Here is a 26920-nt window from a genome sequence, read left to right as displayed (position 1 = left end):
GCACTCTCCTATGGCGTCCACCCACACCTCATTCTCAGAAGATGGGTTTTTTTTTTAAGATTTTATTTCTTTATTTGACAGAGAGAGAGAGAGAGAGCACAAGCGGGGGGGGGGGGGGGAGCAGCACAGGGAGAAGAGAGAAGCAGGCCCCCCGCCCAGCAGGAAGCCTGATACCCATGGGACTCAATCCCAAGACCCTGGGATCATGACCTGAGCTGAAGGCAGAGGCATAACACACTGAGCCACCCAGGAGCCCCTCAGAAGATGGTTCTTGTGAACCATTTGGATTTTACTCTCCTGTTCCCAAAAGCAAAAGAGAAACATGAAAGCAGGCTCTCTGGGGTGCCTGGCTGGCTCAGTCAGAGAAGAGTCTGACTCCTGATCTCGGGGACAGGAGGTTGAGCCCCATCTTGGGCACAGAATTTACTGAAAATAATCTTTAAAAACACCTTCATTTGCCTCCAGAATCAACTACATCTACCTATCTCTCCAGGCTAAACACCCTTCCTTCTCCCTCCCAGTCTCTCTCTCTCTGGTCATTCTGAACTTTAAAAAAAAAAAAAAAGTACTCTCTTCTTGTCCCCACTGCCCCCCTACCAACCCCAAATCTTGTACACTCAACTTGGTCCAAGCTGGCTCCAGCTACGGCCTAAAAATTCCATAAAACAGCGTTTCTTTTTAACTTTGAAAAGACTTCCAAAACTGATGTGAAAAGTTGAAAGCAATTTCATTAATTGCCTCTAGAGTGCTGGCATTGTTTTTTGTTTGCACACGTCTTCTTAAATTAATTGCCGGCCAAATATTACTGAATTAAGTGTTCGGTCAGCTAGAACACCATCACCGTGTAGATGAGATGAAGCAGGGATAAGGCACCAGCCCCAGGCAGAACCCATGCATTACAGGTCTCTAGAGCCACACTTCCAGGTAAGAGCCAATGGCAGTGCTTTGCAATAAAAGCATTTAAGCTAATGGATTAAAGCTTTCCACACAGCGGCTAAGCCTTCTGCACAGGAGCCCAGCATTTTGTTTGTTCTCTTGTTTGGAGAAGCACAGAATCTACTTAAGAGGCATAAATCGTGAAAACATTTCTAATTACAAGCTATTACTCCCAAGCCAACCTAACCAACAGAGGAGAACACCAACACAGAAGCAAGACACCCTACAGAAGAGAACCTCTCCCATTCATCACTCACCAGTACCCTGAACGTCACCTGATCCACGGGAGGAGTAGCCATGGTTGTCAGGTAGCATTTCTCATCATGTTTGTACCAATTTTCTAAAAGCAGAAAAGTGTTTCTGCACACTTATTTCTGTCAAAGTGTAAAAAGAAATCAAGAAGGCTAAGTGTTCTAAGATAAAGGACAGGCACACATGTCTGCATAGAAAGACAACCTGTTTACCAGGTAAATACCCCAGCCAGCTTGACCCATTTATATCACCTACTTGGCCAAAGAAACTACTGCTTAGAAATCAAGTAACTCAATTTTACACATCACAAGTGTCCCTGATTTAATCTGAAAAGTGATGCCACTCAGCTTCTCTGAAATAGAAACTTCTAAAACCTTATAACAAACCGTATCTTCTACCCACTCCCCACAAGTCTTCTTCCCAGAAATCCTTCCTTCTACCTACAGGGCGATCAGAGAACCAAATCACAAAAACCAAGCCCGAAGAGCAGTCAGCCTGGTTCTTCCCTTGGGTCTGGCCTACTCTCTCATCTCATATACACTTCTACATTGGTTGGTTTAAGGAGAAGGGCCCCTCAGTCGGCAGAGCATGAAATTTGATCTCAGGTTGTGAGTTCTAGCCCCAGGTCTAGAGATTTTAAAAAGCAAGGGGGATGGGGGAGCCTGGATGGCTCCATTGGTTAAGCGACAGCATTCTGCTCAGGTCATGATCCTGGAGTCCGGCATTGGGCTCCCTGCTCAGCAGGGAGTCTGCTTCTCCCTCTGACCCTCTCCCCCCTCATGCTCTCTCTCACAAGTAAATAAATAAAATCTTAAAAAAAAAAAAAAAGTGTTTGTTTTATGTGGCAGATGCCTACTACTGTGTTATTTATTGTATGTGCCAAGTTTCCTCTCTCATCTACCCCTGCCCTATAGGCCCTTTAGGCCCTTTTTCTGAGAACAAACTTCCTCAGGTCCCGTGGTTCTAGAAAAGGACTTCAACTTACCACCATTTTGACCCTGAACTTTATAATTGAGAAATCCTTTCCATCTTATCTCTTTATCTCAGGCATAAGATCTGAGGGGCAAAGCATCCCCCATGGGCCCCATTCTCTCACCCAAGGAATAAGAACTTCCCAAGGCCAGCAAAACGCCACTCATGACAATGGACTTCACCTTCATTGCCCACCTGCAATCTCTGCCTCACATTTTCCTTCTATAAATCTGGAAGTATTTTTGGTATGTGGTAGATAGTCTTTGAGACCCTAGTCCCCTATCTTCCCGAGGCTGGCCTCACTAAAATAAATTCCTTTCCCGTTTCACCACCACTGTGTCTCTGCCTTTGGATTTTGTCAGTGGTGAGTGCCCAAGCCTGGTCTGTCTGGGAACCCTGGAGCCAGCCACTCTTGCCCGCCCCCCACCCCACCCCCGCCCTGGCTACACTAGCAAGAGCTGCTAAGATGCAGCCCCAATCTGTCACCGAAACACAAAAATCTCACAAGATCTTTCAAAGTGAGGGATGTGGGGAAAAACAACATTAGTACCTCTTAGGTGGCAGGAGACACTTCTGGATGGTGTGGGACTTGGGGAACTCGGCTGTCTAGGAAGCAATCAACATGCTGATTTGCACAAGAAGCAGAAACAGATGGAGGTTCCAGACACACTCCCTGGCCCACCTATGTCCCTGCCTTATCCATGACTTACTTGTTTAAACTTCCCTGAATTTTAAAACCAAACAAAAAAAAAACCTCCTGAAAAAAATTTTTTAAAGATTTTATTTATTTGACAGAGAGAGGACAGCAAGAGAGGGAACACAAGCAGGGGGAGTGGGAGAGGGAGAAGCAGGCTTCCTGCTGAGCAGGGAGCCCAACGTGGGGCTCAGCCCCAGGACCCTGGGATCATAACCTCAGCTGAAGGCAGATGCTTAACGAATGAGCCACCCAGGCGCCCACCTCTTGAAATTTCTTAACTGAACTATTTTTCTTATGGCTATGCTAGTTCCAAGTTCGTATCACCTGTGTCGAGGAGTAACAAATATGAACTAAAGCTTTTTCTATTACCAACACTCCAAAAAAGCCACTTCAGTCTCTCTCGGGCCTTTTTCTTTTCTTTTCTTTTTAAAATATTTTTTTATTTATTTGACAGAGAGAGAGAGAGAGAAGAGAGAGCAAGAGAGGTAACACAAGCAGGGGGAGGGGGAGAAGGAGAAGCAGGCTTCCCACCAAGCAGGGAGCTCACCTGATGCAGAGCTCAATTCCAGGTCTGGGATAATGACCCAAGCCGAAGGCAGACACCCAACTGAGAAACCCAGGCACCCCCCCCAGACCTAATTCTTAAAGTGGTTGTCTCCTCCTCTAAACTTTCTTACAGGACTAGTTAACAAACACAGGGAAAACACTCCAATCCAAAGAAATGCAAAGTTAAAATAGTCATGAAAGAGATCTTCTCTTATCCAATCAGCAAAATCTCCCCAGTGACGAAACAAGGTAAAGTGAGAGCCATTGTGCACTCACTGCCAATGTGCTGAGTAACAAAACACACGCCTTTGGAAAAACATGAAAATGGCTCAAAATATTAAATGACACCAACATTTTCCTTCAATAATTCTACTCCTGGGCATATATTCACAGAATACACAACACTGTGGTAATGAAAAAACGATGAATCCCAATGGGTACTTTTTCCAGAACCGTGTGACAGAAGAACACCAAGCGGCTGAAGTGGTAGACAAGGGACAGGTTCCAAAATGTCTGGTATGACATGCTAAGCAGCTGGGACAGGACTCGCCAGCACAACACCCTGGCAGCAGTCCCAGTGGAGGATGACGTCCTAAACCAGTTTAGCTTAGCGGCAATGAGAATGGAAGAAAGCTGAATTCAAGTTTATCAATGAGAGAAAACCAACAGGACCTGGGGACCCCTTAGATGTGGGGGAAAGAAGGGAAGAAGGGGGCGCCTGGGTAGCTCAATCAGTTAAATGTCTGTCTTAGGCTCAGTCCATGATCCCAGGGCCTGGGATTACGCCCCTCGGGATCCCTGCTTCTCCCTCTCCCTCTGCCCCTCCCCCTGCCTGAGCTCGCTCACTCTCTCAAATAAATAAATAAACAAAACATTTTTAGGGGCGCCTGGGTGGCTCAGTGGGTTGAGCCGCTGCCTTCGGCTCGGGTCATGATCTCAGGGTCCTGGGATCGAGTCCCACATCGGGCTCTCTGCTCAGCAGGGAGCCTGCTTCCCTGTCTCTCTCTCTGCCTGCCTCTCCATCTACTTGTGATCTCTCTGTCAAATAAATTTAAAAAAAAAAAAAAAAAAAAAAAAATTTTTAGAAAAGCTGGGGGGGGGGTCCTGCAGTGATGCCTAAAGCTGTAAAGAATGAAAATAACTTTCCATAAATCAAAAACTGTTTAGCTGGGGACTAGAAAAACAACAGGCTGGTATCTAGGGTACAAACCACTGACTTTCTCTCATACTAACCACAGTAAGAGATCAAAGTTTGAGCTGTTCTGACAAATCTCCAAGGATCTGTCATTTAAGAGTATCTTCCAACAAAATGGAAAAAATTTATAGCCAGCGATTTCATAATTGTTAAGCAGCTGAAAAAAAAATTATTTGACTAGGAGAGGGGGTGGGGCTCCAACCCCAGCGGTCATTTAAAACAGCTATTCCTTTGCTGTTCCACATCATCTTTTGGTTCCTTAGCTCTTAGGAACATCACTTCACACAGACCGCCCAGGCTTGCAAACTTCCTTCCCTGCTTCAAGTGAAGATCGGACTACACCGAGAAAGTTCGCCTAATGCATCACAAACCTGCAAACCAATCTGTTGCACGTCTAAGACAGACTTACTGGTCTTCACATCCTTCGACCCGGAACCACCATTTTCAAGAATGCATCCTAAGCACAGACATCAACAAACACTTTCAAAGATAATCATCACTATTTAGACACAAGCTACTTGCCCAATCACAGGAAAGACACCAGTGTTGTTTACCACAGAAAACTGTTCCGAAACAAGCTACCTGCCCAACCACAGGGACAATGTTAAAGGGGAGGCAGCAGAGTGCAGTGAAGGAATACTACGCAGCCATTATAACTCTTTTCCGACAATACTCTGAGACTTGTGACCTTGTTCAAGACAGAATTCTAAATAAACAGGATACAAAGTTATCCATTACGACTCTAATTTTTCCAAGGGGAAGGGAGGGATGTTTTAATTTTTTTTTTTAAACAGTTTTTGAGGGGTGCCTGGGTGGCTCAGTGGGCTGGGCTTCTGCCTTTGGCTCAGGTTATAATCTCAGGGTCCTGGGATCGAGCCCTGCATCTGGCTCTCTGCTCAGCGGGGAGCCTGATCGCCGCCCCCCCGGCTCTGTGCCTACTTGTGATCTCTTTTTGTGTGTCAAATAAATAAATAAAATCTTAAAGGAAAAAAAAAAGGTTTTGAAAAAAGTAACCACAAGGGAAATTAGAAAATACTTTGAAATGAATAGAATGTACCAAAAATTGTGAGATGCAGCTCAATTAGTGGTTAGAGGGGAATTTCTAGCATTAAATGTTTAGAGAGACTGATCAATCCGTATTTTAAAAAACCAGCCTCTGAGGTCCTTGGCTGTCTCAGACGGTAGAGCACATGACTCTTGATCGCAGGCAGGTAGTATGAGGCACACGTGTGGGGTGATAGTTTACTTAAAATTAAAAAAAAAAAGAAAAAAAAAAAAGCAAATACAAGCCAGCCTCAAACCATATATACACCAGTTCTTAGTTATGACAAATTTCAGGAACATCAAATCAGCAAATGTTGACAGATACTTTACATTCTGGTCATTCACAGTTACTCTGAATCCCCTTAGAAACTCATGTCTATAAAACATGTGATTAATACATGCGGCGGTATGACCATTCTGCTTCTCTGACCTCCAGTGAGAGCAGAAGTTAATGCAAACAAGGGACTAGGGCCAGTCTGGATGCTCAGCGAGCGGCTGCATGGCGGTTTCAAGCCGCCAACAATAAATGGCCACTAGACAGGTCACGACACAACAGGAGTTAACAGTAAACACTATCATTTTCTATAACCCAAACCTACCATCTCATAAAAGCAACTTGACTTCACAGGGTGACACATTCTGTCCCACAGAGATGCCCAGATAATTATCGGGCCAGAGAATGATGAAATGAAAGACCACATCCTAGGCATCAAACAAGGGCTCACAGCCCAGGAGGTGACAAGTAAAAGGAGAGCTTCCGAGACATAAATGCAGCGGTGGCATCAAGCATGGGACCCCGAAGCGGAGATCCCACAGGACGGAAGGCAGTCCTGTGAAGGTCAAAGTCTCCAAGGGCACTGAGGAACTCAACCCACGTGCGACACCAACTAAAGAGCATTCTGGGCGGACAGCTCATGGATCCGAAGGCTGGAGGAGCAAGCTAGAGGAAATGGATGCCGGCTCACCTGCCATGCTCCAAGACCGAAGGAGGTCTTCCTGACACGGCAGGTCAGCACAGCTGGTGGCTCTGCCGAGAGGAAGACGAGAAGGCCAAGGGGGCTGCAGAAGTCAGGGGCTCCGCTCGCAGAAGACCGCAAATACTGAGAGAAGAGCTTGGACTTCATCCAGCAAGCAAGAAGGAGCCAGTTTAAGGTTTCCGAAAAGAAAACTAACTGTGGGGCGCCTGGGCAGCTCAGTCGGTTATGTGTCTGCCTTTGGCCTGGGTCACGATCCCAGGATCCGGGGATAGAGCCCACATCAGGCTCCCTGCTTGCAGGGAAATTGCTTCTCCCTCTCCTCCTCACTCATGCTCTCTCCAAATAAAATCTTAAAAAAAAAAAAAAAAAAAAAAGAATCAGATTTTCACTGCAGAAAGATCCTCTAACTATGCTTCTCAACCACAGTGCCTTCTAAGAATCACCTGAAGATTCCACAAGTTTTTCATTGTCAATAAACACCATTCTTATAAGGCTCTTCCTGCTTCTTAGTAAGACAAATTTTAAGCCTCTAAGGTTATTTTTTAAATTTTAAGTCCTGACTGTGTGTGTGTGTGTGTGTGTGTGTGTGTGTGTGTAAGAGAGAGAAAGACCAATGAGAGAATTCAAAGGGGGTGCAGTAGTAATGGAAGAGATCAGAAGTGAGGATGGGAAATGTAAGAAGCTGGACCAGATAAGAGGTCAAATCAACAGCACTTACCACTGTTCAGTTTTTGTGTGGTGAGGGGAAAAAATGAAATCAGGTTTTTATGAATGCAGCTGCATTTAAAATCTTTTAAAAGAAAACCGGAAATCACAAATGCTTTGAGGATACTCACATCTAGAATTCTGTAAAATGTTCATTCACTTAACAACCTGATTTCATTTGAAATTCTGATTTCTGGCCAAAAGGATCCAAACCAGCCCATAGCAAACAGGACAGATAAGGTATGAGGATCCTGGCTTACCATGTTTTGTAAAGTGCAGTTACACCATTCTGAGGTTGGATGACTGGCTCTATAGCAGCTTTTTCGTTTGAGGGTCTCAAGGTTAGAACTTTCACCGAAAGTTTCTTTCTTCCATCCTTCTAAGATGCAAGCTTGCTATAAAACATTTGGCAGTATTAGGGGCACCTGAGTGGCTCAGTGGGTTAAAGCCTCTGTCTTCAATTCAGGTCATGATCCCAGGGTCCTGGGAACGAGCCCCACATAGGCTCTCCGCTCAGCAAGAGCCTGCTTCCTCCTTTATCTCTGCCTGCCTCTCTGTCTACTTGTGATCTCTGTCTGTCAAATAAATAAATAAATAATCTTAAAAACCAAAACCAAAAACAAAACATTTGGCAGTCTTTAAAAAATGCACTTTCAGGACACCTGGAGGCTCAGTTAAGCATCTGCCAGGGATCAAGTCCCACATGGGGCTCCTTGCTCAGCGGGGAGCCTGCTGCTTCCCCTGCTTGTGTGCTCTCTCTGACAAATAAATAAAACCTCTAAAAATTAAATAAATAAGCCTTTTCATCCAAAGTTTTCCATCTCAGAGTAGGTTACAAAAAAAATCCCCAAAGCAAATTAACTATTAAAACACTGTCAAGGGTGCCTGGGTAGCTCCATCCGTTAAGCGTCTGCCTTCAGCTTAGGTCATGGTCCCAGGGTCCTGGGATTGGGTTCCACGTGGGGCTCCTTGCTCAGCGGGGAGCCTGCTTCCCTCTCTCCCTCTCTGATAAATAAAGAAAATCTTTCAAAATAAATAAAGCATCTTCCCCTTTATTTCTTTTCAGTGTTCCAGAATTCATGGTTTATGTACCACACCCAGTGGCATCTTCCCCTTTAAAAAAAATTATTAAAAAAGCTAATCTTTGTAACACTTGCCTTATATATATGCACATATATGTCAGTCTTTAATCTCTACCGCTCTGAATCTTCGGAAAATTATTTTATACACACTGGCAGCAGCATACAATAAAATGCTTCATGTTAAAAAAAAATAAAATTAAATATACTCATATACCGGGGCGCCTGGGTGGCTCAGTGGGTTAAGCCTCTGCCTTCAGCTCAAGTCATGATCCCAGGGTCCTGGGATCGAGCCTCACGTCAGGCTCTCTGCTCAGCAGGGAGCCTGCTTCCCCCTCTCTCTCTGCCTGCCTCTCTGCCTGCTTGTGATCTCTCTCTGTCAAATAAATAAATAAAAATCTTTAAAAAAAAAAAAATTAAATATACTCCTATACCAGGGCGCCTGGATGGCTCAGTGGGTTTAAGCCTCTGCCTTCGGCTCGGATCATGATCCCAGGGTCCTGGGATCCAGCCCTGAGTCGGGCTCTCTGCTCAGCGGGGAGCCTGCTTTCCCCTCTCTCTCTGCCTGCCTACCCTCTCTGCCTACTTGTGATCTCTGTCAAATAAATAAATAAAATCTCTAAAAATATATATATATACACTCGTACACCAAACAATAATCATGCTCATTGTGCTCCTAGGTATGTATCCAAAGGGATGGAAAACATCCACACAAAGCCTTCCCACAAATATTTACAAAGCAGCTATACACTTAATTGGCAAACTCTGAAGTAACTAAGAAATCCTTAAGTAGGGGATAAAGAACAGATAAACTATAATACAGCCAGTGAAATACTATATGGCACTAAAAAGAAATGAGCTACCAAGCCATGAAAAAAAGCTTAACTGAATACTATTAACTTAAAGAACTCAGTATGAAACGATTAAGTACTATTTCTAACTATATTATTTTGGAAAAAGCAAACCAATGGAGAGAGTAAAAAGTATAGTTGGAGGGTGTCAGGAAGGATGGACAGGCAGGGCAGAGGGCTTTTAACCAGTGAAATTATTCCATATGATACTGTACTAGTGGATGTATGTCTTTATCTACTTGCCCAAACGCACAGAACACACACACCACCAAAAAGAAAACCCTGATGTAAACTACAGACACTGTGAAAGTTACCAGAAAGGAAAGGGGTGGTGGGGGGGGTGAGTTAAATAGGTAATGGGGATTAAGGAGTACGTTTATTTCACTACATGGGGCACCTGAAACTATTATTACACGGTATGTTAACTAACTGGAATTTAAATTAAACAAACAAAAAAATATCCAGCAGGAAAGAATGGAAGAGTACCAAATGCCATTTCTTCCCCAGTATTAAATTAAAAAAAAAAAAACAACAAAACTGGGGCACCAGGCTGGTCAGTGGGTAGGCCATGCGACTCCTGATCTTGAGGTTGTGAGTTTGAGCCCCACGCTGGGCTGGGAGATTACTTTAAATAAACTAATAAGTAAATAAAGTGTTGGGAGAAAAAAACCACCAACCTAAAACTTAAAAAACCAAACCAGGGGCACCTGGGTGGCTCAGTGGGTTAAGCCACTGCCTTTGGCTCGGGTCATGATCTGAGGGTCCTGGGATCAAGCCCCACATCAGGCTCTCTGCTCTGCTCGGCAGGGAGTCTGCCTCCTCCTCTCTCTCTGCCTCTCTCTGCCTACTTATGATCTCTGTCTGTTAAAATAAATAAATACAATCTTAAAAAATAAAATAAAATAAATTAATAAAAACAAAAAACAAATCATAGACATTGAATGACAATGAGGTGTGAAGGGAGGTCCACTGACTTAACAAGTGTAACCCTGGGGGGGGAGGGGCCTTCATGACTCAGTCAGTCCGCTGAGTGTCCTACTCTTGATTTTGGCTTGGGTCATAACCTCAGCAGGGAGTCTGCTTAGATTCCCTCCCCCTCTGCTGCTCCCCCAACACCATTCGGGTGGGCTGGCTCTCTCCCTCCCTCTCTCTAAAATAAATAGATCTTGAAAAACAAGCGTAACCCTCCGGAGGGAAACACTGATAGTGGGCGAGCAGGCATGTGTTAGGACAGGAGGTACACGGGAAATCTCTGTACTTCTGCTCAATGTTGCTGTGACCCTAAAACTTCTCTGAGAAATAGTCTTGGGGACAACTGGCTGGCTCAGTCAGTAAAACATGTGACTCTTGATCTTGGGGTTGGGGAGTTCAAGCCCCATATCAGGCACAGAACCTACTTAAAAATAAAACAGAACTGGGCACCTGGGTGGCTCAGTGGGTTAAGCCGCTGCCTTCGGCTCAGGTCACGATCTCAGGGTCCTGGGATTGAGCCCCGAATCGGGCTCTCTGCTTAGCAGGGAGCCTGCTTCCCCGCCCACCCCCCCACCCCGCCCACCTGCTTCTCTGCCTACTTGTGATCTCTGTCAAATAAATACATAAAATCTTAAAAAAAAAATGTAAATCATTTCCCTATTTAAACTAAATAACTATCAACTAATCACATAAAATTATTTTACTTTACATTTTTATTGAAGAAGAAACTTTTTACTTAAGTTACTAAAGCACCTATTTTCTCGATGCAGTGAAAATAAAGGAAAAATAAGATAATCTGAACTCTAGGTTCTCATGACGGAAAATTGTACATGTTTTTGTTCATGGACTGTACCAAATTCTCAGGTATTAGACATGCAAGATATAAGCAAAAATAAATAAAAGAGCCACAAACAGGTCCCTTGGCACTTATGTCCCTGTTCTAGGATTTCTCTGAAATACATACTGAAGTCTTAGGCAGAAAATAAGTTTGAGCAGCAACTGACAGAGGCAATACAATTCAACACCAACCTTACGTTAAACATCATGGATGGAAGTCGTCCTAAAGTGTTGACAATCCTTTAAAGTTTATTAGATATATAAAAAATTTAAATATATATTTTTTAAGTTTCAGAATCCAATCAACCTTTGAGGCTCTGCCAACTACCAAAAGTAGAAACATCTTCCTTTTTCCAAACCTCAAAAGTTATGCCCCACTAAATTGAGATTAGAAAACTGCAATGTATAAAAATGATCAATACACCCAAAACTCTTGTAATTAGCATATTAAATCAGTTGGCCTGAAATTCAAATTTCTATTAGAGAAAGGGATTAGCCAAGCAAAAGGGATTTAAGAAGTGAGCTAACTCAAATACTATGAATCTAGTTTCTAATAGGATATTCCTCAAACTGGTATTCAAAGAAAAACGCTGGGAGGTAGAAGTACTAACTGGCAAGTCAAAAGTCTTTTCCTATGTGGACAGGCTTATTTAACCATTACAATTTGGAAACTTGGGGTGCCTGGGTGGCTTACTGGGTTAAGCCACTGCCTTCGGCTCAGGTCATGATCTCAGGGTCCTGGGATCGAGGCCCACATTGGGCTCTTTGCTCAGTGGGGAGCCTGCTTCCTCCTCTCTCACTGCCTGCCTCTCTGCCTAATTGTGATCTCTATCAAATAAATAAATTCTTAAAAAAAAAAAACTGGACATTTTTTTGCCCCCTCCTACAGTGGAACTTAGTTCTCCAAAGAGGAATATTTGAAGCAGTTCTCAGGCTTTATACAATTTGAGAAATAATGGGTTCACATGTGAAAAAATAATACCTTCCAACTTCACTAATAATCAAAAGGCATCATTTTGATATCAAAAGATATTGCTTATAAAACTCACGAAAAGAAAAATTTTAAGACTATTTATTTGAGGGGCTCCTGGGTGGCTCAGTGGGTTAAGCCTCTGCCTTTGGCTCAGATCATGATCCCAGGGTTCTGGGATCGAGCCCCACGTCAGGCTCTCTGCTCAGCAGGGAGCCTGCCTCCCCCTCTCTCCCTGCCTGCCTCTCTGCCTACTTGTGATCTCTGTCAAATGAATAAATTAAATCTTTAAAAAAAAAAAAAAGACTACTTATTTGAGAGAGAGGGTGAGACAACACAAGCAAGGAAATGACAGAGGGAGAAAAACCTTCACGGGGCTCGATCCCAGGACTCTGAGATCATGACCCAAGCCGAAGGCGGACACTGAACTTACTGAGCCACCCAGGGGCCCCAAAACTCACAGAAGTCTTTAAAATTTCATACTCAATAGCAAGGGCAGAGAGTGACAGGGATGTTCAGGTACTGCCCACAGATGGGGGAAGCAAATATCAAAAACCTTAAGAATGTTCATCTAACTTTTGGGGAGCCTGGGTGAATCAGTCAGTTGAGTGTCCAACTCCTCTTTTCAGACCAGGTCCTAGGAGTTCAGGGTCATGGGATCGAGGCCCACATGAGGCTCTGAGCTCCGCAGGGAGTTTGTTTCACATTCTCTTCCCCTCCCACTCATGCATCCTTGCTCTCAAATAAATGAATAAAATCTTAAAAAGGGGGGGGTTCATGTAACTTTTACAATCTTTATTTTAAGAAAATAAACAAAGCAGACACTTTACTTACAAGGATGCTCAGAAAGAGCTAACAAAAGAAGGGGAGCGAGAAAAAGGGGGGAAGGCAAATGCTCAGTAGGAAAATGGCTAAATTTTGGGCCATGTAAAATGAAATATATGCAATGACTAGAAATTAGTACTTTTATAAACTCTGTAATACTCTGGGAACACATTCTTAGTATTAAGTTACAAAGTACTTTTTCAAAATATGCAGAATATGGCATTGTTTTTACATATATGCAGGAAAATCAAAAGGAATTTTATGAAAATATTACAATCTTGTTCTCTGGGTGGTAGCTTTTATTTGAGAGGAATTCAAGTCTGCAGTGAGCTCAAATTCCTTAGAAGCCCAATGCAACTATATTTCATTTTAGCTTATCTGTACTTCTCAAATTGAAGTGCACATCAGTGAATGTATAATAAAGCCACAAGGAAAGCACCCTCTGCCATCCTTGACTCTAAATTTCAATTAGTTTTACCAAAAAAGGTTAAAAGAATTTTTGTAATATTACACAGAAAACAAAAGAATTTTAGATCAAATGAGTTTTTTCTTCTATTCCAATTCATTGTTAAGATTGTCCCAAATATAATAACTTTTTCTTAATAATCAGATCATTACCTTGGAAGCTAAGAGAAATATATGAAGTACAGAGAATTCTCAAAAGTCTCATTTGGTTAATTTTTATTTTTTTTCCCTATGTATGTCCTCTCTTTCCCTTGGAATCACGGCTTTTTCTATCATCAAAGATCTTTACCACTAGGAGTCTTTCAACACTCATCTTACACTGATAAGGTCACAGTGAAAAAGAAATCCTTAAATTCTTCCAGGACCCTTCTTCCCAAATGACACGAATAAAATTAGTCAATTCCAAATGGACTGTGGACTACAGATCTCCTTCTGAAAGACAATACAATACAGCTTTGTAGAGGATTATCTTTAGGACCTGGGGGAAGGTGACGATTTCTTAAACAGAATACATGCAAAAAGCAATAATAATAATAATAAAGAAAATATTGCTAAACTGGACTACTCAGAAATTAATACTCCTGTTCATCAAAAGATGCTGTTAAGAGAATAAGGTGGGGCTCCTGGTTGGCTCAGTCAGTGCAGCAAGACATTTGATCAGGTTTCTAAGTTAAGCCCTATGCTGGGTGTAGAGATTACTTAAAAATCTTTAAAAAAGACATTTAAGGGGCGCCTGGGTGGCCCAGTGCGTCCAAGCCTCTGCCTTGCCTTCAGCTCAGGTCATGATCTGGGGGTCCTAGGATCAAGACCCATGTCGGGCTGTCTGCTCAGCAGGGACTCTGCCTCCCTCTCTCTCTCTGCCTACTTGTGATATCTGTCTGTCATATAAATAAATAAAATCTTTTAAAAAATAATAAATAAAAATAAAAAAATTTTAAATTTCAATGAGGCTTAAAAAATTAAACAAGCACCCCACTGGAGGATATGTAAATAGTAGAATATGAAAAGGTCAATTTCATTGGTCAACTGAGAAATGCGAATTAAACCATAAGGAGATAACCATGACACATCCATCATAATGGCTAAAATTAAACAGATTATGGTGAGGATATGTAGAAAATGAACTCTTTCACACAGTACTCAGGAGAGTATAATGTGATATAATCATTTTGGAAAACAGTCTGTCATTATCTAATAAGCTAAATAAACATTGATGACTCAGCAAGTCCTCTTGTATCAAAAATGTATATATATGGGGGGAAAGTGTATGTATATGTTATTAAAAGATACATACAAGAATGCTTACCACAACTTTATTCTGATAACAGCCAAATTCTGGAAAAATTCCAAAAGACCGCCACCACCAGAAAGTATCAAGTTACACTGTAACACAATGGAATACTGCACAGCCTTAAAAATGAACCCACTACTGCTACCCACAATGTAGACAAACCACACTGTGAGAGCAAATGAAGCCAGAATGAACTACAATGTATAATTAATTGTATACAAAGTTCAAAATAGGCAAAATAATCTGTGGTGTCCAAAGTAAGGGTAGTGGTTACTTTTGAGGAGGAGGATGTTAATGACCAGTAAGAGGCAGTAAAGGAAAGATGGGTGTCTTCAGGGATGCTAGCAACATTTTAATCTTGGTGGTAGATACATAGTTATGTTCCCTTGTGATAATTTTCCCTGTGTAATGTTTATGATTGGTATACTTTCCTGTAGGTAAAAAAATAAATTTTAGTTAAATAAGAACACTAGAGGGGCGCTTGGGTGGCTCAGTGGGGGTTAAGCCTCTGCCTTGGGCTTAGGTCATGATCTCAGGGTTCTGGGATTGAGCCCCACACTGGGCTCTCTACTCAGCGGGGAGCCTGCCTCTCCCTCTCTCTCTGCCTGCTGCTCCCCTTGCTTGTGTTCTCTCTCTCTCTCTGTGTCAAATAAATAAATAAAATCTTAAAAAAAAAAACAAAAAGGAACACTAGAAAAACTATGAGGAATTAAGAAGGGTCTAACCTTATCAGGTATTTTTTAAAGTATTAAGCAATTGGAACTGTGGTCATAATACAGAGATGAATCAAATTAATACGGGAAATAAAAAATAAAAAGTAGAAATAAATAAAAGAAATAAACCCAAGTACATATAATAATTTGTCATATAATAAAAGTGGCCTTTTTAACTAGTGAGGGATAACTAGATTACTCAATATATGGTTTAAGAAAATTGAGTAGCCTTTGGCTAAAAAGTCAAATAAAGCTGGATTCCAATCTCACTCTCTAAATCAAATTAAACTGTAAAGGACAAAGATTTGATAGATAAAATGAAACCATCAACACTAAAAATATGTGTGAACATTTCTACAATCTTGGAATCGGGAAATCCTGAAACCATAAAGAAAAATACTGACAAATTTGACCACATAAAAATGAATTTTAATGTACCAAAAGGAGGGGCACCTGGGTGGCTCAGTCGTTAGGCGTCTGCCTTCAGCTCAGGTCATGATCCCAGGGTCCTGGAATTGAGCCCACACAGGGCTGCCTACTCAGCGAGGTGCCTGCTTCTCCCTCTCCCACTCCCCCTGCTTGTCCCCCCCCTCCTCTCTCTCTCTCTCTGTCAAATAAATAAATAAATAAATAATCCTTAATGTACCAAAAGGAAAAGAATTAAAAAAAAAAAAAAAAAAACCAACACCAAAGTCAAAAAAAAAAATTAGGAAAAAGGATCTTCAGCAGAAGTATTCAAAAAGTTCTTGAAAATCAGTTAGAAAATGATCAACAATCAAGGACACACAATTCACAGTAGAAATACAAATGGCCAACACATATAAAAAGATGCTCAATGGTAATAGCAAAAAAAAAAAAAAAAAAAAAAAAAAAAAAAAAAAAGGCATAGGAAAATAACATGCTTTAACTATTAAAGTAGGTGTTTGAAATAAGAATGTCTGGGGTGGGAAGGTGGGAAATAGGGTGACTCTAGAATGCAGTGTTCAACAGTATGACCCTCTACCACCTATCAAAATTTTAAATGGTCATCATGCCCTTTTTCTCTTTCTCATCCAGCAACCTAAGTGAAAACATTCACTCAACCAAGATATATACAAGAGGGATGTTCACAGAAGCATATCTGTATGGTATCAAAAACTGAGAACCCGGAGGTTCACCAACAGGGAACTGCTGAACAGTTAACACATCAGCCTCCACACAATGAAATATTACATGCCTATTAAAAGAGTAAGGTAGGACGCCTGGGTGGCTCAGTGGGTTAAGCCGCTGCCTTCGGCTCAGGTCATGATCTCAGGGTCCTGGGATGGAGTCCCGCATCGGGCTCTCTGCTCAGCAGGGAGCCTGCTTCCTCCTCTCTCTCTCTCTCTGCCTGTGTCTCTACCTACTTGTGATCTCTCTCTGTCAAATAAATAAATAAAATCTTTAAAAAAATTAAAAAAATTAAAAAATAAAAGAGTAAGGTAAATTTTCTACGTGTTATCAAATAAAAAGGTGTTATAAAATCAAAACAAATTACAGAGGGGCGCCTGGGTGGCTCAGTGGGTTAAAGTCTCTGCTTTCAACTCAGGTCATAATCCAAGGGTTCTGGGATCGAGCCCCGCATCAGGCTCTCTGCTCAGCAGGGAGCCTGCTTCCTCCTCTTTCTCTGCCTGCCTCTCTGCCTACTTGTGATCTCTCTCTGTCAAATAAATAAATAAAATCTTAAAAAAAAAAAACAACAAATTACAGAAAGTATGTAGTGTGACATTTCTCCCCTTTTTTCTGAAATAATAATTACACTGATTCTATTCTGCCTTATCTGTAAAATACATGGCACATGAAGGAAGGAACCTCATCTTCTGGGGGGTTATCTCAGAGCCATTCTAGAATACTACACCAAGTCTACAGTAGGTGCCAAAATTATCTGTTGAATAAAAGAATGAATATTTACTCCAGTAAGATATACAGCAGACACTCAAATATTTGAATTTAAAAGACACAGAAAGGAAAAAAAATATATACATATATATATATATTAAGTTTTTATTTATTTATTTGACAGACAGAAGACAGAGATCACAAGTAGGCAGAGAGGCAGGCAGAGAGAGGGAGGGGGAAGCAGGCTGCCCGCAGTGCAGAGAGCCTGAAGCCAGAACCCTGATATCATGACCCGAGCCTAAGGCAGTGGGTTAAACCTGCGGCTTAACCCCCTGGACCACCCAAGTGCCCCAACAATATACTATTTTAACAATGGTTATTTTGCCTGAGATTGAGGGACTTTGACTTTGCACAAAAATTAAGGACAAAGTATTCTCTAAGTGTTAAAATGCTTGGCAGCAAAAAAATACTTAACCATGAACCAGAACAGGTAAGGATCCAAGTTTCAATGAACACAAAACACCTATTTAAACCAATAAGATGCATAAAATTGGCAATTTTTAGATTAAATTTGTGTTAAGTGATAAAAGAACATGCAACGCAAATAAAACAAGAGATTGCTCATCATTATTAAACAACCATTAAAGCTGGGTAAGGGGGCGATTTATGATCCCATCCTCCTCTCTGCTTACTACGTATGTTTAAAATTTGCATTAAGGGGCACCCAGGTGGCTCAACCAGTTGAGCTAATGACTCTTGGTTTGGGCTCAGGTCTTGATCTGCGGGTTGTGAGATGGAGACCCCAAACAGCGAGTGGGGGGGCATCGGGTTCTCACAGTAGGGGAGTCCAACGGAGGTTCTCCCTCTTCCTCTGCCCCTCCCTCTGCACGCAGGACACTCTCAAATAAATAAAATCTTTGGGGAAAAAAAAATTTTTTTTTTTTTAATTAAAAAGCAGGTCCCCAAACTTGCACTGAGGGTCAGGGAAAGTTAGCAAAGCACAAGGGACCAATACTGCTAAAGTGAGGAAACAAAAGCCAACTGAGAAAGGAGCCATCAATGAAGAACAGCTTGGGTGGCTCAGTCTTTAAGCATCTGCCTTCAGCTCAGGTCGTGATCCCAGAGTCCTAGGATCGAGCCCCACATCGGGCTCTCTGCTCCACAGGGAGCATGCGTCTCCCTCTTCCTCTGCCTGTCTATCTACCTACTTGTGCTCTCTGTCAAACAAATAAATAATCTTTAATAAATAAGTAAATAAAGGAGAATTTTTTAAAAACAGCTGGATGAAGAAATCTTCAGAGTGAGGCCCTGCAGCCCTCACAAAGGTTTTGGACTAGAGCTATGAGAAGTCAGTGGGCATCATAGTGACTTTCCAGAATGCATTTACATTTCTGCAATGCTCTAATTTCATAAGTCATTGGTACTGTTTCTCTAATGAGAACAAAATAGACATCTTGCTCCTATATACAGGGGTAGAAGTTAGTCTAGACTGAAATTTTCCTATCAAAATTTTAACTATCACAAAAAGAAACAAATTAACATATGAGACTTATCTGATCAAAAAGCTTGGGGAGGCCTGGGGGGCTCAGTTGGTTAAGCAGCTGCCTTCGGCGCAGGTCATAGTCCCAGCGTACTGGGATCGAGTCCCACATCGGGCCCCTTGCTCGGCAGGGAGCCTGCTTCTCCCTCTGCTTCTGCCTGCCATTCTGTCTGCCTGTGCTCGCTCTCTCTCCCTCTCTCTCTCTGACAAATAAATAAATAAAATCTTTAAAAAAAAAAAAAAGGCATGATTAAGGGGCACCTGGGTGGGTCACTCAGTCAAGACTGAGACTGAGACTCGATTTCAGCTCAGGTCATGATCTCTATAGAGTCCTGAGATAGAGCCCTGCAACAGGCTCCTTGCTCAGCGGGGAGCCTGCTTCTCCTTCTGCCTGCTGCTCCCCCTACTTGTACTCATGCTCAAGAGCTCTCTCTGATGGGCGCCTGGGTGGCTCAGTGGGTTAAGCCGCTGCCTTCGGCTCAGGTCATGATCTCAGGGTCCTGGGATCGAGGCCCGCATCGGGCTCTCTGCTCAGCAGGGAGCCTGCTTCCCTCTCTCTCTCTCTGCCTGCCTCTCCATCTACTTGTGATTTCTCTCTGTCAAATAAATAAATAAAATCTTTAAAAAAAAAAAAAAAAAAAAAAAAAAAAAAGAGCTCTCTCTGATAAATAAAATCTTTAAAAAAAAAGAGAGAGAAAAGAAAAGAAAAATTCTCTCTCCCTATGCCTCACCACCCCCCATTTTGTGTTGGCGGTACTATGAGGAAACAAGACATTCTTACACAGAAGAACCGTAAAGTGGAGCCATCATTCTGATCTGTAATTCAGCAACATGGATCAATATGAAAAATGCACATCTCTTTCCAACCAATTTACTCCAAGGAACTTACTTAACTGTTACGCTCATTGTTAAGCAAAAACTCTTTTAAGAATTAAGATACATAATATTTGTAGAACTCTGTGGGTATACGATTTAATACAGGTTGCTTTCACCATGATTTTACTAAACAGTTGCAGAAATGTAAATTGTCTTGAGTCATTTACTCTTTGAGAAGAACTAAACACCTCTTCAGCTCTGGAATCTCAGATTAGTTGTGTATGTAAAGCATAAAAAAGTAGATTGAAAAAAGGCATACAGGGGCACCTGGGTGGCTCAGTGGGTTAAAGCCTCTGCCTCTGGCTCAGGTCATGATCCCAGGGTCCTGGGATCGAGCCCTGAAATGGGCTCTCTGCTCGGCTGGGAGCCTGCTTCCTCCTCTCTCTCTCTGCCTGCCTTTCTGCCTACTTGTGATCTCTGCCTGTCAAAGAAAGAAAGAAAAGAAAGAAAAAAGGCATACAGATAAAATTTGCTGGGACCTCAGATTATGCACGGTCTCAAAAGCACAAGCAACCAACCAAGCAAAGTTGGGACTACATCAAAATTAAAAGCTTTTCTACTACAAACAGTACCAACAAAAATATGAAAGCACAATCCAAAGAAATGAGACTATTTACTAATATAAGGAATTTGTATCCAATATATAAAGAGCTCTTAGAACTCAATAATACAAAAACAACCCTATTTTAAAAGAATTTATTTATTTATTTGACAGAGAGAGATCACAAGCAGGAAGAGAGGCAGGCAGAGAGAGAGGAGGAAGCAGGCTCCCTGCTGAGCAGAGAGCCTGATGTGGGGCTCGATCCCAGGACCCTGAGATCATGACCTGAGCCGAAGGCAGCAGCCCAACCACTGAGCCACCCAGGCGCCCCAACCCTATTTTAAAGTGGGCAAAGGACTTTAACATACAGTTCTCCAAAAATACACAAAAGGTCAAGAAGCACAGGAAAGATGCTGAACTTGAGTCAGCAGGGAAATGCAAATCAAAACCACAATGAGGGGGCACCTGAGTGGCTCAGTTGGTTGAGCGACTGCCTTCAGCTCAGGTCACGCTCGCTCCTTAAATTCCGGGATGGAGTCCCTCATCAGACTCGCCGGGAGTCTGCTTCTCCCTCCAACCCGCCCTCCTCTCATGCTCCCCTTTCTCATTTTCTCCCTCTCTCAAATAAATAAATAAACTATAGAAGAAAAAAAAAAACCACACCACAATGACATACCACTTACACCCACTAGCACGGCTGTAAGAAAAGAAAAGAAAAAAAAAAACAAAACAAGAGCAAGGATGGGGAGAAACTGGAATCTTCATACACTGTAAGTAAAACAGCACAGCCAGTTTGGAAAACAGTTGGTCAGTTCCTCAAAATGTTAACCACAGTTTTATGACCCAGCAATTTCACTCCTATAGATATACCCAAGATAAATGAATACATCCACACAAAAACCCCTACACAAATATTCTTGGCTACATTATCACAGTAGCCAAAAAGTGGAAACAACCCAATGCCCATCAACTGATGAGTGGATATATAAATGTGGGAAGTACATACATAAAACACAATATTACTTGGCAATTAAAAAAAACGAGAAATGGCCAAAAAACACACAAAGATATCCACCTCATTAGTCGTTAGGAAAATTCAAACCAAACCCATAATGAGATGCCACTTCAAATTCACTAGCATGGCAAACAAACGGAAAGTAGCATGTGTTGGCAAGGATGGAAATTTAAACCCTCACGTTCCCGGTGGGAATGTAAAATGAACGGCACAGCAGCACCAGAAACCAGTGTGGCAGCGCCTCAGTTAAACATAATTACCGTGACCCAGCAATTTCATTCCTAGGTAGACACCCGAAAGAACTGAAAACACGTATTCTAACAAAAACTTGCACCAAATGTTCATAGCAAGCACAACAGCCAAAAAGTAGGTAGAACAAAATGCTCATCAAGTTAACTATGTGAGGTGACAGATAGATGTGTTTAACCACCTTGATCTTAAGAGCACCTGGGTGGTTCAGTAGGTTGAGCACGTGCCTTTGGTTTGGCCAGCGTCCTGGGATGGAGCCCCACAGCAGGCCCCCTGCTCAGTGGGGAGACTGTTTCTCCCTCTCCCTCTGCCTGGCATTGCCCCTGCTTATGCTCTATCCCTCTTACTCTCTGTCAAGTACATGAATAAAATCTTAAAAACAAAAACAAAAATCTACCTTGCTCATAGTACTCTTTCTACCACGTGTACATATATCAAATCAAGTTGTACACTTTAAATAGAGGCAATTCTATTTTTCAGGTATTCCTTGGTAAAGTTGGGGGGGGGATTTTTTAAGTCCATCAACTGATGAACAGATAAACAAAATACAGTATATATCCAAACAATGGACTATTACTCAGCCACAAAAAGGAATAAAGTACAGTCAATGCTACAACATGGAAAACCTGTTACGTGAAAGCCAGACAAAAAAGGCTACACACTGTAGGATTCCATTCATAGGAAATATTAAGAAAAGAGAAACCCACAGAGACAGAAAGATCAGTGGTTGCTCGAGGGGGAAATGGGAAGTGACTGTTTAATGGATAAGGAGTCTCTTTGAAGATGATGGAAAAGCCCTACTACCAGACAATGGTGATGGTGTACCAGTTATAAAAATACTTAATGTCACTTAACTGTATAAAATAATAAATTTGGGGAGCACCTGTGTGGCTCATGGGTTAAGCTTCTGCTTTTAGGTCATGGTCTGGGGTCCTGGGATCAAACCCAGCATGGAGCTCTCTGCTCAGCGGGGAGCCTGCTTCCCTCTCTCTCTCTCTCTGCATGCCCCTCTGCCTACTTGTGCTCTCTGTCAAATAAATCTTTTTAAAAAATAATAAATTTTGTTGCATGTTTTACAAACTTTTAAATATGAAATTAAATACCAACATGTGCTACAACACGGATGACCCTTGAAAACATTACATTAAGTGAAAAAAAAGTCACAAAAATCCACCTGTTTTAAGATTCTATTTACATGAAATGTCCAAGATAGGCAAATTAGGAGGCAGAAAGTTGATCAGCGGGTTGCTTGGAGCTTGGGGCACTGGTGTACAGGGGAGGACCGAGTGCCAATCTAATGGCTAAAGAGTGTGGGAGGGAGGGGCAAAAAAGGTTCTAAAATCAGATCGTGGTGATAGCTGAACAACCCTGTGAACACACAAACAAAAAACACTGGACAGTACACTTTAAATGGGTGAATCAGAAAATATGTGACTTATATCCCAATGCAAAAAAAACCCCCCAAAAACAAAACAAACCAACAACAACCCTGCTTGGATACAAACATTGCAACTGCAACTTAAAACTCTATGACATTACCCTTACAGCGATCCCAGCAAATTTCTACTCCCTTACTTGTGTTAAAATCAGAATTATAACAGTGGAAGTCTTTTTTTTTTTTTTTTTTTTTGGTTACTGTGGAATCTGATTACGTTGAGAGACTAACTGAAGCTTAATAAATTCTATTATACACAGACCCTGTCATTCCAGTACTTACTGTCGGGAGTCAGATGTGCCCTCCCTGTGGAGCCAGACACCCAGAGCCTGGAATTATTCGTCTGCTTTATGGAAGCTCCCTAACTTGAATCACTTCTGAAACTTGACTTTAATTCCGAAGCGGAGAGCTTGACTTCCATTTCTTCCGGATCCCGCCGCGGAGTGTAAAAACTGCAGAAAGCCTTTACTAAATGCCGGCTGAAGTATGGCTACTGAGCATGCCCGGCGTGGCTAAGTCAATTCAACAACATTCCGGAACAAAAAACTATAGTTCCCGCGTTAAAAGGTGGAAAAACAGAAGAGACAGGAACAATGCCTAAGAATTCGAACTAAAAGGAAAGGCAAGGTTCAAGGGCTAAGCGGAAGTGAAGGACAGAACTTACACAGCTCAAACTTCGTACCTGGTAAAGTGACGACCCCCACCCCCAAAAAAAGCCTAAATCAGATTAACAAGAGACGGGAGGTCAACTGGAGGTGAAGGATACCAATGAGGTAGGCTAACCACACGTTTTTCTAAATCTGCCCTATCCAAAGCTAATATGAAGATGACCAAGCCTTCACCGTCAACAGTAATAAATGATACTGTGATGAAACTCACTTCGACGAAGTTCCCTTTCTGCAACAGAAAAAGCCGAGCCGTGGCCAAGATACAACCAACAACGTTTGCTAAACTCTCAGCTCCTGCCTTCAACCATTTCCACCGCCATCTTCTAGATAAGAACCCAGAACCTTTTTCTAAAGGGCTTTCAGCAGCATCACCTCCGCGCAGCGAGCCCGGGATGCCTGCGTTGCTCAGGTCGCCCAGACGCGCTAAGGAGGAAGCCTCCACCTTGCTCCTCTCCGCGCCTGCTAGATGCACACAGCTGGCTGCCGTCCTCCTTCCCCCAACATGACCCCCGGCCCCTGGTCCGCTCTTCGAAGGTCCGAAGCGAGGGGTGGAGGGGCGCAAGGCCCGGTGCGCGGGCCTCACCTGCACACGCCGCGGATGCAGGGCTCCAGCCAGATGCGGTAGGCGGTCTCGATGTGCTCCTGCGACACCTCCTCGGGCCGCACCGTCTCCGCCCAGCGCCAGGCCGCCTTCTCCAGCTGCAGCCGCGGGGCCATAGCCTTGGCCCGAGAAGCGCCTCCCGAGCCGGGCCGTAGCTGCTGCCGCTCCTGCTGCTGCCGCCGCCCAAATGGGCTCCGCCACCTGCCAGCAATGGGGACCAGGCGATTCCTCAGCCAGCTGGCCAGTCAATCACCTGTGCGCGCCACTGCCGCCGCGCCCGCCCGCCCGCGCCCGACCCGCACGACCGGCCGCAAAGCGCCACCGCCGACACCCGACACCCTCCGCGTCCGCAGACGTTGGAGGTGTACTCCCCGTCGCTGTGGGCGCATGCGCGTTCCCAGCAACCTTTGCGCCTCCCGCGCCTCTAGCCCGACGGGCGGAGGAAAGGGAAGCAGCTGTTTGGGGTAGTGTTGCCACGTCCTCACCGGCGCTGCTGGGCAAGCAGCGTCTCAGTTCCTAGCTAGGCTAGCGTCCTGCATACCACTACCCTAACAAGCCGGCGCCTCGAGGGCAGAAGGCTGCCTATTCTTGCTCTGTGCTACTTCCCCTTTAACCTTGAAGGAGTCACACGAGAAGCTAGTTCAACGCACACCATAGGGTCGCTGGACTGCGGGGTAGGACCTGAAACCGGGTCACCAAAAAAACCAGGGTCGGCTCTCTAGAGGATGATTAAACTTGAACCTGGGCCGGTTCCGAATCCTTTCCCGAGCCCTCCTGACGTCACGGGACGTTCTGGGCTTTTCCTGAACTACAACTGGACTACGTGTCCCGGCGTGCTTCCGCGCTGTCACTCACTGGATGCTATGCATGCTGGGATTTGTAGTCCTCGAGGTGGAGGGGTTTGGAGGGGAGGGGATCTTGGGTGGGGTTTCTCGGGCTGGGAGGGTCTTCACTGCAGCTGGCTGACCCTCCTCACTGCTGTTACCTCCTTTTGAAGACTCCTCCGTGCTTTGCTGAAGCTCGGCTCTAGCTCCCGGGTTTGGAAACATTACCTTTTTATACAAGTCCTGCCTCAGGATATAAAGACTAGCCAGATCGAAATGTTTTGTAAACTGTTAAGAGCACTGCTAGAGGAAAGATTTTTGAGGACTTTACATTTGAATGAGAGCCCTCCAGGGGTCTAAGCACTAATTTCTGACACAGCAGTTTACCAGCTGGGTAACCTTGGACTTGACGCTTAAAGTGTGCTAGTCATTAGACAAATATTTGCTGAAAGCATGACGAAGATAAGACGTGGTCCCCGCCATTGGGCGTGGGTGAAGAGAGAGCCCTAGAAACACAGAGCTGCCCTTCGCAGCCTTGGAAGGTTTGCACTACTTGGTAAAAGGCTTACCAGAAGAGATGATTTCTAAGCACATCTTTAAAAGATGAGTAAAACTTAGCCAGGAGGAAAAAAAAAAAGGCACCATTACAGACAAAGGGAACCGCAAGGAGCAAAGACATATGAGAGAGAAACTTTTTGGTGTCAGAAAACAAATTCGGAGACAGGGAGGTGAAAGGTAAGCCATGAGAAGCAGGCTTGCCATTATCTGAGAGATTCCTTGAAAAGTTTAAAGCTGGTGAGAGACACTGGAGATTTGCATTTTGTATGGCTTCCTCAGTCTGGGTCAAGGTCAAAAGCAAAGAAACCTCTTGTAAGACTATTGCCCTCTTCTAAGTAAGAAGGGGCAGCGATGATGAAGCCCTCAACTGGGGAAATGTAACCCAGCTGTGGGGGTCCCAAACAGACCTGGTGCAGCCACTCACCACTGATAAAAATCCAAAGGAAAGGAATTTATCTCAGCGAGGCCAACACCGGAACCATCTCAAAGGCTCTCTCCCAAGTGCTTAAGATAATCTAGGTTTAAGAAAATGTGGGGGTGCCTGGGTGGCTCAGTGGGTTAAGCCTCTGCCTTTGGCTCAGGTCATGATCTCAGGGTCCCGGGATGGAGCCCCACATCAGGGCTCTCTGCTCAGCAGGGAGCCTGCTTCCCCCCCCACCCCCCAGCCGGCCTGCTCTCTGCCTGCTTGTGATTTCTGCCTGTCAAATAAATAAATAAAATCTTAGAAAGAAAGAAAGAAAAGAGAAGGAAAAATGTGGGACAAGGGTCAAGTACACCCAGGTGGGCAGAGAAGGTCAGATCAATCTTTGGGTCAATCACTCCCAGTCTTGCTGGCTCAGGGCAGTCCTTGTTGCTTGAGGGGCTAGTTTTGGCTCACCTCAGGGGATGCTTTGCCTGTGGGGTCTTTTCCCTGAGTTAAGAAATAAGCTGGAAAGAATGACTTAAAGTACAGACTGAGGTCAAAATGGAGGTAGTCCGATTTCATGATAGATATGGCATGAGCAGACAAATTCCAAGATATTTAGGATGTGGAATTGCTACAACTTGAGGTTGGTCTAAACACTGTCTACTCACCTTTGTGTTACTTGACCTTCAAGTCTGGGTCATAGCCCTTTCCTTGATGCTTACAACTACCTGGGACATCCATTGTTTCACTTGGTACACAATAAAACTGTGACTGTTCACCATGTGGTCACTGCTATGTGCAGTTTTCTTACTTGGGTAATTAAGAATTTCCACCTAGTGAGATAGAACTAAAGAAGCAACAGCAGGTTTCTAAGGGAGACGATGATTTCAATTTTTAATATACAGTACACCCTTGAACCATGGGCTGTACCTTGACCCCCTGGGTGATGTGGAAATTCTGGATAGAACTGTTGACTCCCCAAAAACTTATAAACTGATAACCTGCTGTTGACCAGAAGCCTTA

At 43.4% G+C, this 26920-nt stretch overlaps 1 protein-coding gene across 9 annotated transcripts in view; it reads right to left on the bottom strand.

The window, feature by feature from the left end:
• Positions 1-24482, bottom strand: part of USP48 (ubiquitin specific peptidase 48) — a 93516-nt gene extending 69034 nt beyond the window's left edge. For 6 of the 9 annotated variants that reach the window (XM_032361366.1, XM_032361367.1, XM_032361368.1 and 3 more), the window contains exon 1: positions 24092-24481. In XM_032361366.1, coding sequence (XP_032217257.1) covers positions 24092-24225 — 134 coding nt within the window. In that variant the 5' untranslated portion in view covers positions 24226-24481. The other 3 variants (XM_032361370.1, XM_032361371.1, XM_032361375.1) reach the window with 2 other exon arrangements.
• Between the last annotated feature and the right edge of the window lie 2438 nt (positions 24483-26920).

This window comes from Mustela erminea, chromosome 10, assembly GCF_009829155.1.
Source record: "Mustela erminea isolate mMusErm1 chromosome 10, mMusErm1.Pri, whole genome shotgun sequence".
In the NCBI taxonomy this organism is placed as follows: domain Eukaryota; kingdom Metazoa; phylum Chordata; class Mammalia; order Carnivora; family Mustelidae; genus Mustela; species Mustela erminea.
Note: the sequence above shows the minus strand (reverse complement) of the source record. Positions and strands in the feature narration are given on the sequence as shown.